At 45.2% G+C, this 15,032-nt stretch overlaps 1 protein-coding gene across 5 annotated transcripts in view; it reads right to left on the bottom strand.

Annotated features, from left to right (window-relative positions):
* Window positions 1-15,032, bottom strand: part of LOC126354036 (RNA polymerase II-associated protein 3-like) — a 105,445-nt gene that overhangs the window by 72,482 nt on the left and 17,931 nt on the right. For 4 of the 5 annotated variants that reach the window (XM_050003376.1, XM_050003375.1, XM_050003372.1 and 1 more), the window contains exon 2: window positions 6,791-6,944. In XM_050003376.1, the coding sequence (XP_049859333.1) occupies window positions 6,791-6,928 (138 nt within the window). In that variant the 5' untranslated portion in view covers window positions 6,929-6,944. Of the gene's footprint in view, window positions 1-6,790; window positions 6,945-7,649; window positions 7,773-15,032 lie in introns of all 5 variants that reach the window. The other variant, XM_050003373.1, reaches the window with a different exon arrangement.

Genomic DNA, 15,032 nt, shown 5'->3' with positions numbered 1-15,032 from the left:
CCAGAAGTTAATACAGACCGTCTTCTTGGCAGAAAAACGGAAGCCATTGATGACACTCCGGGAGTAAAGACGGTCAACACAACGCTGAAGACAGTGCTCCAGGAAACATGTACGCTGTGTGCTGCAGTAGATGGTAAAATCGTCCACAAAAAGGGAGCCTGATATATCAGCTGGCAGGCAATCCATTATTGGATTGATCGCTATGGCAAAGAGAGCGACACTCAAAACTGAGCCCTGAGGCACGCCATTCTCCTGGTGAAAGGCGTCTTACAGGACAGAACCCACACATACCCTGAACTGTCCATCCATTGCAAAGGAACAAATAAAAAGAGGGAGGCGACTGTGAAAGCCCCATGTATGCACGGTGCGGAGAATGCCCACCCTCCAACAGGTGTCTTAAGCCTTCTCCAAATCAGAGAACACAGACACGGTCTGGCGCTTCCGCAAGAAGTTATTCATAATGAAGGTCGACAAGGTAACCAGATGGTCAACAGCAGAGCGATGCCTACGAAATCCACATTGTACATTGGTAAGTAGGTGTCAAGATTCGAGCAGCCAAACCAAACGAGAGTTAACCATTCATTCCATCACCTTACAGACACAGCTGGTAAGGGAAATGGGTAGATAACTGGAAGGCATGTGCTTGTCCTTCCCCGGCTTAGGAATCGGGACAACAATAGATTCATGCCAGCATGTGGGAACATAACCCACAATCCAGATACGATTATAAGTACAAAGAAGAAATCCTTTACCCACACGAGAAAGGTTCTTCAGCATCTGAATATCAATAGAATCAGGCCCTGGAGCGGAAGACCGTGACCGGGCAAGTGCATTTTCGAGTTCCCGCATGGTGAATGGGGCATTGTAGTTTTCACAATTCGAGGAGTGGAAATTAGGTGGCCTTGCCTCCTCTGCCTGTTTTCGGGGGAGGAAGGCAGGGTGGTAATGAGTGGAGCTCGAAACCTCTGTGAAAAATCGGCCGAAGGCATTGGAGACATCCTCAGGGGCCACAAGAACATCATTCATGATAGTCAAGCCAGAAACTGGTGAGTGGACCTTAGTGCCAGACAGCAGGCGCAGGTTACCCCAGACAACTTTAATAACACGACAACACTGTGCACGTAATTGTTTATAATTGATATAATTTGCCATCGTAGGGTGGCATTTGAAGGTGTTTAAAGCACGTAGACAAGCACATATAGCGTCTTGACATGCTACGGTCCACCAGGGGACTGGTACACGACATGGAGAAGAAGTAATATGAAGGATGGAATATTCAGCAGCAGTGATCATGACTTCCGTGAGGCGTGCGACCTGACTATTGCAGCTTGCGAAGGTTTGATCCTGAAAGGTCGCCCTGGAAGAGAAGAGCCCCCAGTCTGCTTTGGAGATGTTCCAACTAGTTGAGCATGGAGAGGGGATATGATGCAGGAGATGGATAACACAAGGGAAGTGGTCGCTCGAATATATATCCAAAAGTGCGTACCACTCAAACCGGCGTGCAAGTTGGGTAGTACATACAGAAAGGTCTAAATGGGAATAGGTGTGAGTTGTGTCCGAAAGAAAAGTAGGGGCGCCAGTAATGAGGTGGTTGAAAAGGTCTGCTAACAGGGAGCCTCTCGGGCAGGATGCTGGAGAGCCCCAAAGGCGGTGGTGGGCATTGAAGTCTCCAGTAAACAAAAATGGTGCAGGTAGCTGAGCAATAATTTGCATCCTGTCTGCCCTAGCAACGGCAGACAACGATGGAGTGTAAATGGTACAAATGGAAAATGTAAAAGTGGGGAGAGTAAGTCAGACGGCACCTGGCTGCAGGTTGGTGTGCAATGTGATGGGATCGTAGTAAATATCATCCCGGACCAGCAATACAACCCCCCCATGAGCCGGAATACCTGCCACAGAGAGAAGGTCACAGCTCACAGAGGCACAGTGTGCCAAGTCAATATGAGCGCAAGGGTGTAGTTTCGTTTCCTGGAGAGCTACGACGAGCGCACAGTAGCACCAACTTTAAGTCCTCTCGGTTGGAGCGAATGCTGCGAATATTCCAATGAAGAAGTGCCATCGTGAGAGGAAAAAGAAAAAGGAGAAGCAAGAAGGGGTCACCTCGAAGGCCACTGAGGGCCTGGCTTTGAGCGAGCACTGCCGCTGCTGTCAATAGGCGGAGAGTCATCATCCATTTGTTCAATAGGTTCGTCGACCATCTTGTTAAGATGGCTGGGAGGGGGAGCTTCCTCTGCCGGTGAACGCCCAGATGTTCGGCTACCAGTGATGCGACCAGGCGAAATGGATGACGGCCTGGGGCGGCAACCGCTGGGTGGTGCAGGAGAAGAAATGCGCCGTGGCGGAGAAGGAGAACTTTGCTTCCTATGAGCCTTCTAGGAAGGTTGTTTAGTCGAAGTACTGGTCGATGGCCGGGAGTTCGAAGTACGGAGGAAGTCTTCATGGAACGGTTCCTTCTTGAAGGCCTGTGCATCTGACTTCTGGGTCTTAGTCTTGGCAGAAGCTGATGAAGGTGCTTGTGTCTTATGGGTGACGGGAGGAAGAGGAGACGTTGACCGGGCGATCTTAGCACAGGCCGAAAGGACGACCGTAGCGCTAAAGGTCAGATCGCATGTCTGCGTCAACACCTTCCTGGTAGTCAGAGGAGAGGCGAGGACAGGACTAGCAAATAGCTTGTGAGTAACCAAGGTGGAAACTTTCTCTTTGACCCGAATTTCCTGTATATAGCGTTCATCCTTGCAGATGGAACAGTCGCGAGAGGATGCTGCATGGTCACCCTGACAATTCACCCAATGAGAAGACGGAGGTGGACAGTCACCCTCATGGGCATCTCTGCCACGGGTGACGCATTTAGCCGCATTACAACAAGGCTGGTGGGTGTGATAAAATGCTGACACTGGTAGCAGCGCGTAGGTGTCGGGACATAGGGGCGAACAGAAATAACCACATAGCCCACTGAGATGTGCGATGGCAGCTGAACGCTATCAAAGGCCAAGAAAAGTGTCCGGGTCGGAACAAGGTCATGTTGACCTTCTTCATGACCCTATGGACAGCCGTCATACCTTGCTCAGCGAGAAAAGACTGAATCTCCCCATCCGTCAATCCGTCGAGTGATCTAGTATATACCACACCATGCAACAAATTCAAAGTGCGGTGAGCCTCCACCCAGACAGGGAACGTGTGCAGGAGTGTGGCCTGAAGCAGTTTTTGTGCCTGAAAGGTGCTCTCAGTTTCTAACAACAAGGTACTGTTACGCATCCTGGCACAAGACTTGACAGGTCCGGCTATGGCATCTATGCCCATCTGAATAATGAAAGGGTTGACAGATGAAAATCCGTTCCGTCTTAAGATCTAGAAACTATTAGGAAATTTGGGGCAGGCAGTAGAACTTTTTCAGTAGTGGCTAGTCAAGTTTCCGTTTTTGGGCAGAAGTCGAGAGAAGAAGAAGAAGAAGAGAAATCCATTGCAGAGGAATCACCCATGATTGCCAGCATCTCCGATGGCGCACTCCTTCCTTGTGAGGACCCTCTAAGAGGGCGCTCCCGCCTTATGCCTTATGTGAATGTTTACACCTCACGTCACACCTCCCGAGAAACGGACGGAGGGACCAATCGGCATGGTTGGAAGGTGTCAGCTCAGGCAATCACCCCTCCCTGGGCCTGGCCTTTATCAGGGGGTATGTGCGTGCCTTACTTGTCTACCCAGGGCGGGGAATTATGCGTTATCCCGTCACCGGCTATGCGTGCGAACGCATGGGTCGGCCTTGAGGCTCGCACACAGAGGAAAGAAGAAGAGGCAAAAAAAAGGGAGAGAGGGAGAGAAGGGACAGACTGTCTCAACGCCGAGGCGGAGACCATAGGGTCGACAAGACGGGAAGGAGAAGGAGGCACGGGGAACCAAACAAAGGAAGGAAGAAACCAGAATAAGCAAAAAGCAAAAATGACCACAAATGTAAGTCGTGGAACCACCCAACTCCGGACGCAGGCGCAAACTACCCCCCTTGAGGAGGAGGGACTCCTTTTAGTTGCCTCATATGAAAGGCAGGAATACCTCGGGCCTATTCTAACACCCGGACCTGCAGGGGGAAGGTTTTGGGTTGTGGATATTCAACTTCAGGCCCATAACAAGAGGCTGATGCTTGGGGACAATTGATTCTGAGGGCATGACTTAAGTCAGTTACCTGCTTCAGGTTGCATCTTCCTGTAATAAGCGGATAGTCAATTTGAGTCTTGTGCCCACCACTTGTATAGGTTATCAGATGTATATGGCTCTGCTTGAAAAATGCGACCTCTTAGCAACAAATAATCTTGAGCTAATAACAAGCATCAAAACGGATACATGGATAAGTGAACATAGGGTCGTCATAGCGAGACTGAGTACCGTAACTCCAGAATCTCCCAAAAACAAAACAAAACCATACCTACTCCAAAAAGCAGACAAAAATTCGCAGGATGCCTTCCTGAGAGACTATCTCCTCTCCTTCCAAATTAACAATGTAAGTGTTGATAGATGTGGCTCGAACTCAAAGAAATAGTATTGACAGCAACTGAGAGATTCATATCAAATAAATTAACAAAAGATGAATCTGATACCCCTTGGTACACAAAACAGGTCAGAACACTATTGCAGATGAAAAAAGCATACCAAATTCAAACAAACACAAACACAAAATCCCCAAGATTGGCAATCTTTAACAGAAGCTCGAAATTTAGTGTGGACTTCTATTTGAGATGCTTATAATAGTTTCAACAACAAAACTTTGCCTTGAGACAAGACAGAAAATCCAAAGAGGTTCTGGTTGTATGCAAAGCACACTAGTGGCAAGGCAGAATCAATACCTTCTCTGCATGACAGCAATGAAAATATTATTAATGGTAGTGCTGCGAAAGCAGAATTACTAAACACAGTCTTCTGAAATTTCTTCACCATAGGAGATAAAGCAAATATGCCAGAATTCGAAACAAGAACATCTGCCAACATGAGTAACATAGAAATAGATATCCTCAAAGTAGTGAAGCAACTTAAATCACTGCACAGATCACACCAATATTCAAGAAAGGCAATAGGAGTAAGCCACTAAACTCCAGGCCCATATTACTAACATCAATTTGCAGCACGATTTTGGGGCATATATTGTGTTCAAAAATTATGAAATTCCTAGAAGAGAACAGTCTATTGAGACAGTGTCAGCATATTTAGAAAACTTCTTTCTTGTGAAACATAACTAGCTCTACTCGCACGAAATGTTGAGTGTTCTCGACAAGGGATTTCAAATAGATTCCATATTTCTAGATTTCCAGAAGGCTTTTGACACCGTACCTCACAAGCAGCTTGTGATCAAATTGCACAATTAAGGAATATCATCTCAGTTATGCAACTAGATTCATGATTTCCTGTGAGAGAGGTCACAGTTCATAGCAAATGAAGGAAAGTCGTCAGATAAACTGAAGGGATTTCTGGCATTCCCTTCAGTAGTGTTACAGGCCCTCTGCTTTCCTTATCTATATAAATGATTTAGGAGACAATAAATCTACAGGCCATAAATTCAACTAAATACCTAGGAATTACAATTACACACAACTTATATGGGAAGAACGCACAGAAAATGTCATGGGGAAGGTGAACCAAAGACTGCATCTTATTGGGAGAACACTTAGAAGATGAACAAGATCTACTAAAGAGACTGTCTACAATATGCTTGGTCATTCTCTTTTGGAGTACTGCTGTGTGGTGTGGGATCCTTTGCAGATAGGATTAACAAAGTACACCGAGAAAGTTCAAAGGAGAGCAGCACATTTAGTATTACTGCGAAATAGGTGAAAGAGTTTCATGAACATGATAGAAGAATCGGGGTGGACATCATTAAGACAAAGGTGTTTCTCGTTGCAGTGGGACCTTCTCATGAAATTTGAACTACTAATTTTCTCCTCCAAATGCAAAAATTATGTACGTTACTGCCAACCTACATAGGGAGAAAAGATCATCATAATAGAATAAATGAAATCAGAGCTCACAGAGAAATACAAAGGTGTTCCTTTTTCCGTGCACTGTACAAGGGCGGATTAATAGAGAAACATTATGAAGATGGTTCGATAAACCCTCTGCCAGGCACTTAAGTGTGATTTGGAAAGTAGCCACATAGACATAGATCTAGATGTAGATGTAAATTGCCTGCAGGTATATGAAATAGCTGTCACCAGACACATAAAAGGAGAAATAGGAAAGTGTATTTGTAACAAAACTGAGAAAATTGAAGAAAGGAATCCAGGTTTAATGTTTCTTAGGTATGTGAATAAGGTGCTACAAGGTGAATATGAAGATGAAAAACAACTTAATGTTTATTTTGTAAGAGACGCAGCCTTTTTTTTTGTTACTGTCCTGACTTCACGTCAAGCAGAGAGATCCTTCTCTTCATCTGCGAAAAATATTGAACTGCTTATTGTAATATACTAAAGTTAAAATACACACACACACACACACACACACACACACACACACACACACACACACACACACACACACACACACACACACACAGAGAGAGAGAGAGAGAGAGAGAGAGAGAGAGAGAGAGAGAGATTAATTTCAATTTTGTTAATGACTGAGTTAAGGAATAAATTTAAACTTTTATTATTTCATGACGATTAATGAATGTGAGAAATAATGTATTTTATTTTTTTATGCATATTTTTAAGTTTTTAGAGGATACACGCATGCATATATTCATACTTTGAAGTGCATGAAAGTCCAAGCTTTACTCATAAGTAAAGACAGTAGGAATGATTTTCTATACCTTGTCATCTGCTGACTCTTCACGTAATAGTTGTTCTTTCCTCTTCATTTCTTCCTCCCAGTTTTTTAAATCCAACATATAATTTTGTACATCCTGAGCATTATCACGAATCTGTTTTTGTAACACGATAGGATCCATCTCAACATGAAAAAACCTGTAAGGATCAATTACTCAGCAAATACAACATTTGAATGTTCCTGTAAATGTGGTTTGTAAGCATTAGTTTTATATCTCACTTAATAAATATCCACTCTTTAAAACAATACAAATAAAACAGCAGAAAACTACACCTAAGGTACGTAGGCAGGTAGGTAGTTAACATCTTAAGAGAAAGTGGGACAGGATATCGACTTACATGAGAGAAACCTCTGAGGAATGCATATAGGACATAAAAAGAAGCAAAAAAGCTCATATATACATATGGTCAATTTGTTTTTATTTTCTTAAGTACAGACACTTTTTTGTTGTTATGTGTCTGCTTCATTTCTGTCTTTTTGTTTTCAAATTGGTGCTACTGGCACTTTTTTTCCTTTTCCCATTGAATGTTGTATTCTGATGGCTACATGAAATGCTCAAAATATCTCCCATTATGTCTAACACAATCTTCTAAACAAAGCATCATGGACTGTCTTAGTCACTACCATATTTATGATGTCTGTTGTATCTTATGAAACCCTTCTTGAACATGTTGATGAAGAATGTCAATATTTGCAACATATCTATAGTACACTATATCCTTTAAATACCCCCAAAAATAAAAAATCCAATGGGTTGAATAAAGAGAGTGAGCAGGCCACTATGATGTTGATCCATGGCATATTTATTTATTTCTGAAACACTGATTTAAAATTTTTCTTACCTGCAGAGCCAAATGAGGTGGTGCCCTATTGTGGATGGACTACATGATCTGACATCGGTGTAGTCAAATGTCTTCCAGAAAAAAAACTGAAATATTCCATCAAGAATTCACTGTATGATGCTCCTGTCAGTGTTTCATGGAAAAATGAAAGGTCCTATTAATCTGTCTCCAATACTTTTTCGTAAATAAAAACTGCTTTTTCCTGCTGCAACTTAATTTATTTTTACCAGATTTATTTTGTCTTTTTCTTACTCTAAGGAATTATTTTTTATTACATATTCATGTAGTACGTAAAGAAATATGAATGTTTTAGTTGGACCACTTTTGCGCTTCATGATAGATGGCACTGTAATAGTCATAAACGTATGAGTACGTGGTATCATGTAACATTCCGCCAGTGCGGATGGTATTTGCTTAGTGATACATTACCCGTGTTAAGATGGACCGTTTACCAATTGTGGTAAAGGTCCATATCGTGTTGCTGTATGGCTATTGTGATCAAAATGCCCAACGGGCGTGTGCTATGTACGCTGCTCGGTATCCTGGATGATATCATTCAAGTGTCTGAACCGTTCGCCGGATAGTTACGTTATTTAAGGAAACAGGAAATGTTCAGCCACATGTGAAGCGTCAAATAGGTGTTTTAGCTGCTGTTGTGGCTATGCCGCACATCAGTAGCAGACAAATTGCGTGAGAATCGGGAATTTCAAAAACATCCGTGTTGAGAATGCTAAATCAACATCGATTGCACCCATACAGTATTTCTATGCACCAGGAATTGCATGGTGATGACTTTGAACATCGTATACAGTTCTGCCACTGGGCACAAGAGAAATTACAGGACAATGACAGATTTTTTGCATGCAGTCTATTTAGTGACGAAGCGTCATTCACCAACAGCGGTAACTTAAACCGGCATAATATGCACTATTGGGCAGCGGAAAAAACCATGATGGCTGCAACAAGTGGAACATCAGTGACCTTGGCAGGTTAACATATGGTGCGGCATTATGGGAGGAAGGATAATTGGCCCCCATTTTATTGGTGGCAAGCTAAATGGTGCAATGTATGCTGATTTCCTACGTAACGTTCTACTGATGTTACTACAAGATGTTTCACTGCATGACAGAATGGCGATGTACTTCCAACATGATGGATGTCTGGCACATAGCTTGCGTGCGGTTGAAGTGATATTGAAGAGCATATTTCGTGACAGGTGGATTGGTTGTCGAAGCAAAATACCATGTCCTGCACATTCACCAGATCTGACGTCCGCGGATTTCTTTCTGTGGGGAAAGTTGAAGGATATTTGCTATTGTGATCCACCGACTACGCTTGACAACATGCTTCAGCGCATTGTCAATGCATGTGCGAACATTACAGAAGGCGAACTACTCGCTGTTGAGAGGAATGGCGTTACACGTATTGCCAAATGCATTGAGGTTGACTGAAATCATTTTGAGCATTTATTGCATTTAATGTAGTATTTACAGGTAATCACGTTGTAACAGCATGCGTTCTCAGAAATGATAAGTTCACAAAGGTACATATATCACACTGGAACAACCGAAATAAAATGTTCAAACATACCTATGTTCTGTATTTTAATTTAAAAAACCTACCTGTTACCAACTGTTCATCTAAAATTGTGAGCCATATGTTTGTGACTTTTACAGCGCCACCTATCACAACGCGAAAAAAGTGGTCCAACTACAACATTCATATTTCTTTACGTACTACACGAATATGTAATAAAAAATGGGTGCTCCTATTAAAAAAAAAACCACACAATTGATATCCGTTTGATCTATGGCAATGCCATCTAGCAGGCCAACCATAGCGCCATCTGGTTTCCCCATTCAAGCTAGACAAGTTTTGTTCTTTGTAGTTTTTTCATTTTATGCTTATTTTGTGAGATATTTGGCCCAGTCACGATCAATTGACCACCCTGTATAATGCTGAATGTATCTACAAAATTACATCATTGGATGACACACAGTTCAAGAGATGTGACATCATAAATATTGAGCTGCATGAAGCTGAAACAACAGGGTAAAAGTCGCTAGAGTTACAGGTGAACTATATGTACAAATATGTATGAAACATGTTAAATACGTGTGATATACATACGTGGGCAAAGCCACGGGTAAAAGTTCCTCCTAAACATTTGGAGTGATTTCAACCAAATCTAGTACACATCCTACTTACTATTTGGAAAGAAATACTGTGGAGGTATGAACCAGCAGCCTCCTGTTAAAACAACGAAACAGTTTAACATGGCTGTCTGACCATGAGAATAAAAAGGAGAAGCCAGCCACTCTGCAACACATTAAAAGCTCCACCCTAAAAGCACTTTGGTGGAGGACACAGAGGGACAAAGGACATGCACTAAAACTTTTATAGAATGATAAAACCCCCTTCACGAATAAAACATAAAACTAAATAAGCCATCGAGGCATTGTCAGATATAATGAGTGGCAATGAGTCCAGGAACCCAAGATTTCATCGCAGAGCAGTCAAAAGTGGGACAGTGCACCAGAATATGGGCCATTGTCAACCAGGCGCCACATCGCATGGCACATGAGGTAGCCGTGGGTCACCCAAGCGTTGCCAATGTCTAGCCGGCACAGAACCACAGAGCCCTGCGAGAGGCCCAAATGGAGGACTGCCACACATTCGTAGTCTCCTTAAAGGCAAGCAGTTTGTTTTGCATGCTGAGACTTATGCCATATTCTGTCTCCCAAAGCCGAAAAACCTGGCGACGTAAAAACAAATTCAGGTCAGTTATTGGAATGCCGATCCCCATAAGTGGTTTCCATGTAGCCTGTTTGGCCAGCCTGTCAGCAAGTTCATTGTCTGTGATTCCGATGTGTCATGGGGTCCACACAAACATCAATGAGCAACTGGACCATTCCAGGGCATTGATGGACCCCTGGATGGTCACTACCAAAGGATGTCGAGGGTAGCACTGGTCGACAGCTTGTAGGCTGCTCAAGGAGTCAGTACACAGAAGAAAATACTCCCCAGGGCATGAACAGTCGTGCTCAAGAGCACAAGATATAAGCCCTGACCTGGGCCACTGATGCAAGAGTGGAACTGCTGTGGGTGGGAAAAGGAGACGGTAATTCGGATGCGTAGGAGAACTATGAGTGTGTGCAATGTAACTGGCCAGCAGTTGTGCATGCCAAACCTGCAATGGAGGGCCTCCAGCAGAACATTTGTCACTGGACTCGTCCTAAAAGCTCCTGTCACTAATCGAACGCCACAGAGGTGCACTCGATCGAGTAAGCACAACGCTGAGGGCACCGCCGAACCACAAGCCAGACTCTCAAGTGAAGGTGGGATTGAACAAGGGCTCCGTATAGCTGCAGCAGCGTAGAGCAATCGGTGCCCCAGTTGGTGCTGCTCAGGTAGCGGAGGGCATTGAGGTGCTGGCAGCACTTCTAAGCTGATGAAGGTGACAAAGCCAAGTTAATTGGGTGTCGAAAACCAGTCCTAAAAATCAATATCTCTCCACTACAGTCAGGGGCTCATCAGTAAGGTAAAGTTCTGGTTCTGGATGAATGGTACAATGCTGACAGAAGAGCGTAACACACAACTTTGTGGCCAAAATTTGGAAGCCGTGGGCTAGAGCCCATGACTGCACCTTGTGGATGGCTGCCTGCATTCGCCGCTCAGCAACACCAGTACTAATGGAGCAGTAAGGAATGGAAAAGTCGTCTGCATACAGAGAGGGTGAGAAGGACGACCCTACAGCTGCTGCTAGACCGTTAATGGCCACTAAAAATAGAGATACACTCAATAAAGAGCCCTGTGGGGACCCATTCTCCTGTATATGGGGGAGCTATGAGAGGCACCAACTTGGACACGGAAAGTACAAGGCGACAGGAAATTCTAAATAAAAATTTGGGGACGGACCTCACAGAACCCACTCGTATAATGTGGGAAGGATATGATGTTGACAGGTGACGTCATATGCTTTTCATAAATCAAAAGAGACAGCAGCAAGGTGTTGGCATTTGTAAAAGGCTGTTTGGATGGCAGACTTGAGGGACACAAGATTATCATTGGTAGAGCGACGCAGGCGGAAACTGCCCTGGCACAGAGCCAGTAGGCCACATGACTCCAGGAACCAATCCAATCGCTGGCACAACATACATTCCTGCTGCTTACAAAGAATGTTGGTGAAGCTGATGGGATGATAGCCATCCACATCAAGCGGGTTTTTACCAGGTTTGAGTACTGGAATGATGGTGATCTCCCGCCAGCGTGATGGAAAGACGCCATTGCACCAGATCTGGTTGAAGATCAAGAGGAGATGTCGCTTGTAGTCAGACAAGATATGTTTAATCAGCTGATTGTGGATCTGATCTGGCCCAGGAGCAGTGTTGGGGCAATGTGCAAGGGCACTGAGGAGCTCCCATTCTGTAAGTAAATGGGGCGTGTAGTGATTGAGAGGACTTTCCCTTCCGTCTACCGTTTGAGAGTGCGAAAGGGGCGGGGGAGGGAGAGGGGGGGGGGGGGGGGGTTGTAAGTCTCCGATGCAGAGGTGAGAGCATAGTGCTCAGCAATCGCGTTTGCATCGGTAGATAAAATGCCATTTATATTAACACCATGTACACCTGTTTGGGTCTGTTAGCCAAAAACACGTCTGATCTTCATCCAGACTTGGGAAGCTGACGTATGGCACCCACTTGTTAAGACATACCCCTCCCAACATTCCTGTTTCCATCTTTTTATAAGCTGGCGAACGCGGGTACGGAGCTGTTTAAAGGCTATTAAATGCTCGAGGGAAGGGTGCCACTTGTGTCACAGTAGATCTCACCAACGCTCTTTAATCAGCAACTTCCGGCAACCACCAAAGTACTGCCTTTCGCTGGGGGCAGCTGAAAGAACGAGGGATCACGTTTTTCGCCGCAGAAACAATCATTGTAGTGACCCGGTCAACCACAACATCATTGGCACCATGTGGGGGAGATGCAACAGTGACAGCACAGGTGAAGGATTTCCAGTCTGCCTTGTTGAAAACTGATCTGTGTACGTATCCGTGGGCGTGACAGGAAGATAGGGAAGTGGTCACTATCGCACAGGTCATTGTGTGCTATCCAGTGGATAGATGGGAGAGTACCAGGACTGCAAACTGAGAGATCAATGGCCTAATATGTGCCATGTGCCACACTGAAAAGTGTGGGACCACCTGTATTTAAGAGGCAGAGGTCGTGTTGTGACAGTAAATTTTTGACATCTCTGCCTCGGCCAGTAAGCACAGCGCCACCCCACAATGGGTTATGGGCGTTAAAATCTCCCAAAAGTAGAAAAGGTTTATGGAGTTACTTTATCAGTGCAGCCATCTGGAGGACGATATACGTTGCAGACAGTTATTTCCTGCATCGTCCTTATTCTGACAGCACAGCTTCAAGATGGGTGTGAAGGGGCACAGGTTCACTGCATACCGAGTTCAGGACATAAGATGCAAACTCCACCTGACACTCTATTATAGCCACTACAGTTCCTGTAATATCCCTTATAGCTGCAGAGGACAGGGGTGTGCATTGTCGGGAACCAGGTTTCCTGGAGGGCAAGTGTAAAGTTTGAGTTGCCGTAGCTCAGCCAGGACATGGAAAAACCGCCGCAATCCCACTGAATGATGATGTTATCGTGAGGCTGGGCAGGCATGAAGCGCGCAAGGAGGCAGGTTATGCCTTAGGGTCACATGCTGCCCCCGATAGAATATTTGTAGGCATTGCAGTAGTGGATGAGGCATCAGTGAGATCCAGGTCCACAGGGAGCACTAAGATCTCCACCACACCCTCAGATGCAGAATTGATAGGGAGTGGTGGTGTTGGGGCCACCAGAGGGTCCTGTTCTTAGCAGACTTGTTCTTAGTTTGCTTGCTCCCTCACTTCTCTTTAGGGGATTGCTGGGAAGATTTCTCCAAAGCAGCTTCAGGCATGGAGGAAGATCGTGGAGCTCTTCATCCAGAAGCTTTTGGCTCTTTGAGCCACTGGTGAGTTTCCACTGCAGCATTAGTGGGGACCTTTGAAGAGAGGACCCCAATGGACCCCTTCTGCATGAGAGGAGCCAGAGAAGGCTTTTGCTTCTCCAGCAGGGGGGAGGTGACCGATGCCCTTGCGTTTGAGGGAGCCTTGCTCCCAAAGTAGGTGTTTTGGGAGCAACAGACGAAGATTTAACCCCTACCACCAGGGGGCAGATGTATTCTAGTGGCCCGGAGGACCCACTGTTTGGGCACAGAGTGAGGAACCTATGGCACTTGGGATGATGATGGTGATGTAGTTGCAGCCTATGTCGACGTCAACCGAATGGGGCGTAGTCTTTCGAATTTACGTTTAGCGTCTGTGTCAGTCAACTAGTACAGGGATTTGTACTCCATAATTTTCCACTTCTTTTGGAGTACTGGACAGTCTGACGAGCTGGGAGGAGTGGTGCTCTCCACAGTTGATGCAAGCAGCAGGTGGTGCACATGGAGTATCTGGGTGCAGTGGACATCTGGAGTCTCGATATGTGGCCCTGGAAATGCAGCGGGAAGATGTGGCCAAACTTCCAACACTTAAAACACCGCATAGGGAAGGGTAGTATGGTTTAACGTCACAGTGGTAAACCATCATGTTGACCTATTCAGGTAATGAGTCACCCTCAAAGGCCAAGATGAAGGCACTGGTAGCAACCCTGTTGTCATTGGGTCCCCAATATATGCGCCACATGAAACGAACACACCGCCGTTCTAAATTGGTGCGGAGCTCGTCATCAGACTGCAAGAGGAGATTGCAATGAAAAATGATCCCCTGGACCATGTTGAGGCTCTTATGGGAATGACGGAAACAGGAATATCACCCAGCTTGTCACAAGCGAGTAACGCTCGGGACTGAGCTGGGGATGCTGTCTGAATCAACTGCACTGTTTCGCATCTTGGACAGCCCTGTCACTTCTCCAAACTTAACCACAGGGTGTTCAATGAAAAATTGAGACTTCGTAGGTAGAAGAGAGTCCACATCAGTTCTGCTACAGACTAAAAACCGAGGCGAATATGGCTCTCGCCGTTCTGTAGCCCTATGTTCCTCCCATGGTGTAACGAGGGAGGGAAATGATTTAGGGTCATATCTGTCGGCATTGTATTCTATCTTGCCCTTCTTAGAGACTGCTGGTGATGAATGGTCACTGCGGTGGTGCACCTCATTCCGATCAGGAGCTTTCTCCATGGGTGCCACCCAGGCACGGCGAAGGCCAACTGGCATGATAGCCGTTGCTGGGAGTCCTGATGCAGTAGGAAGACAAGCATCTACACCTTGGCATACATGGGGCATTTTCAGCTCAGGCATCAGCAGTGCGATCCCTGTGTTGTCAGGGGGCTACCACCAAATGGGT

This window comes from Schistocerca gregaria, chromosome 3 (genome assembly GCF_023897955.1).
Source record: "Schistocerca gregaria isolate iqSchGreg1 chromosome 3, iqSchGreg1.2, whole genome shotgun sequence".
Classification (NCBI taxonomy): Eukaryota; Metazoa; Arthropoda; class Insecta; order Orthoptera; family Acrididae; genus Schistocerca; species Schistocerca gregaria.
This window is presented reverse-complemented; position numbering and strand designations above follow the sequence as displayed.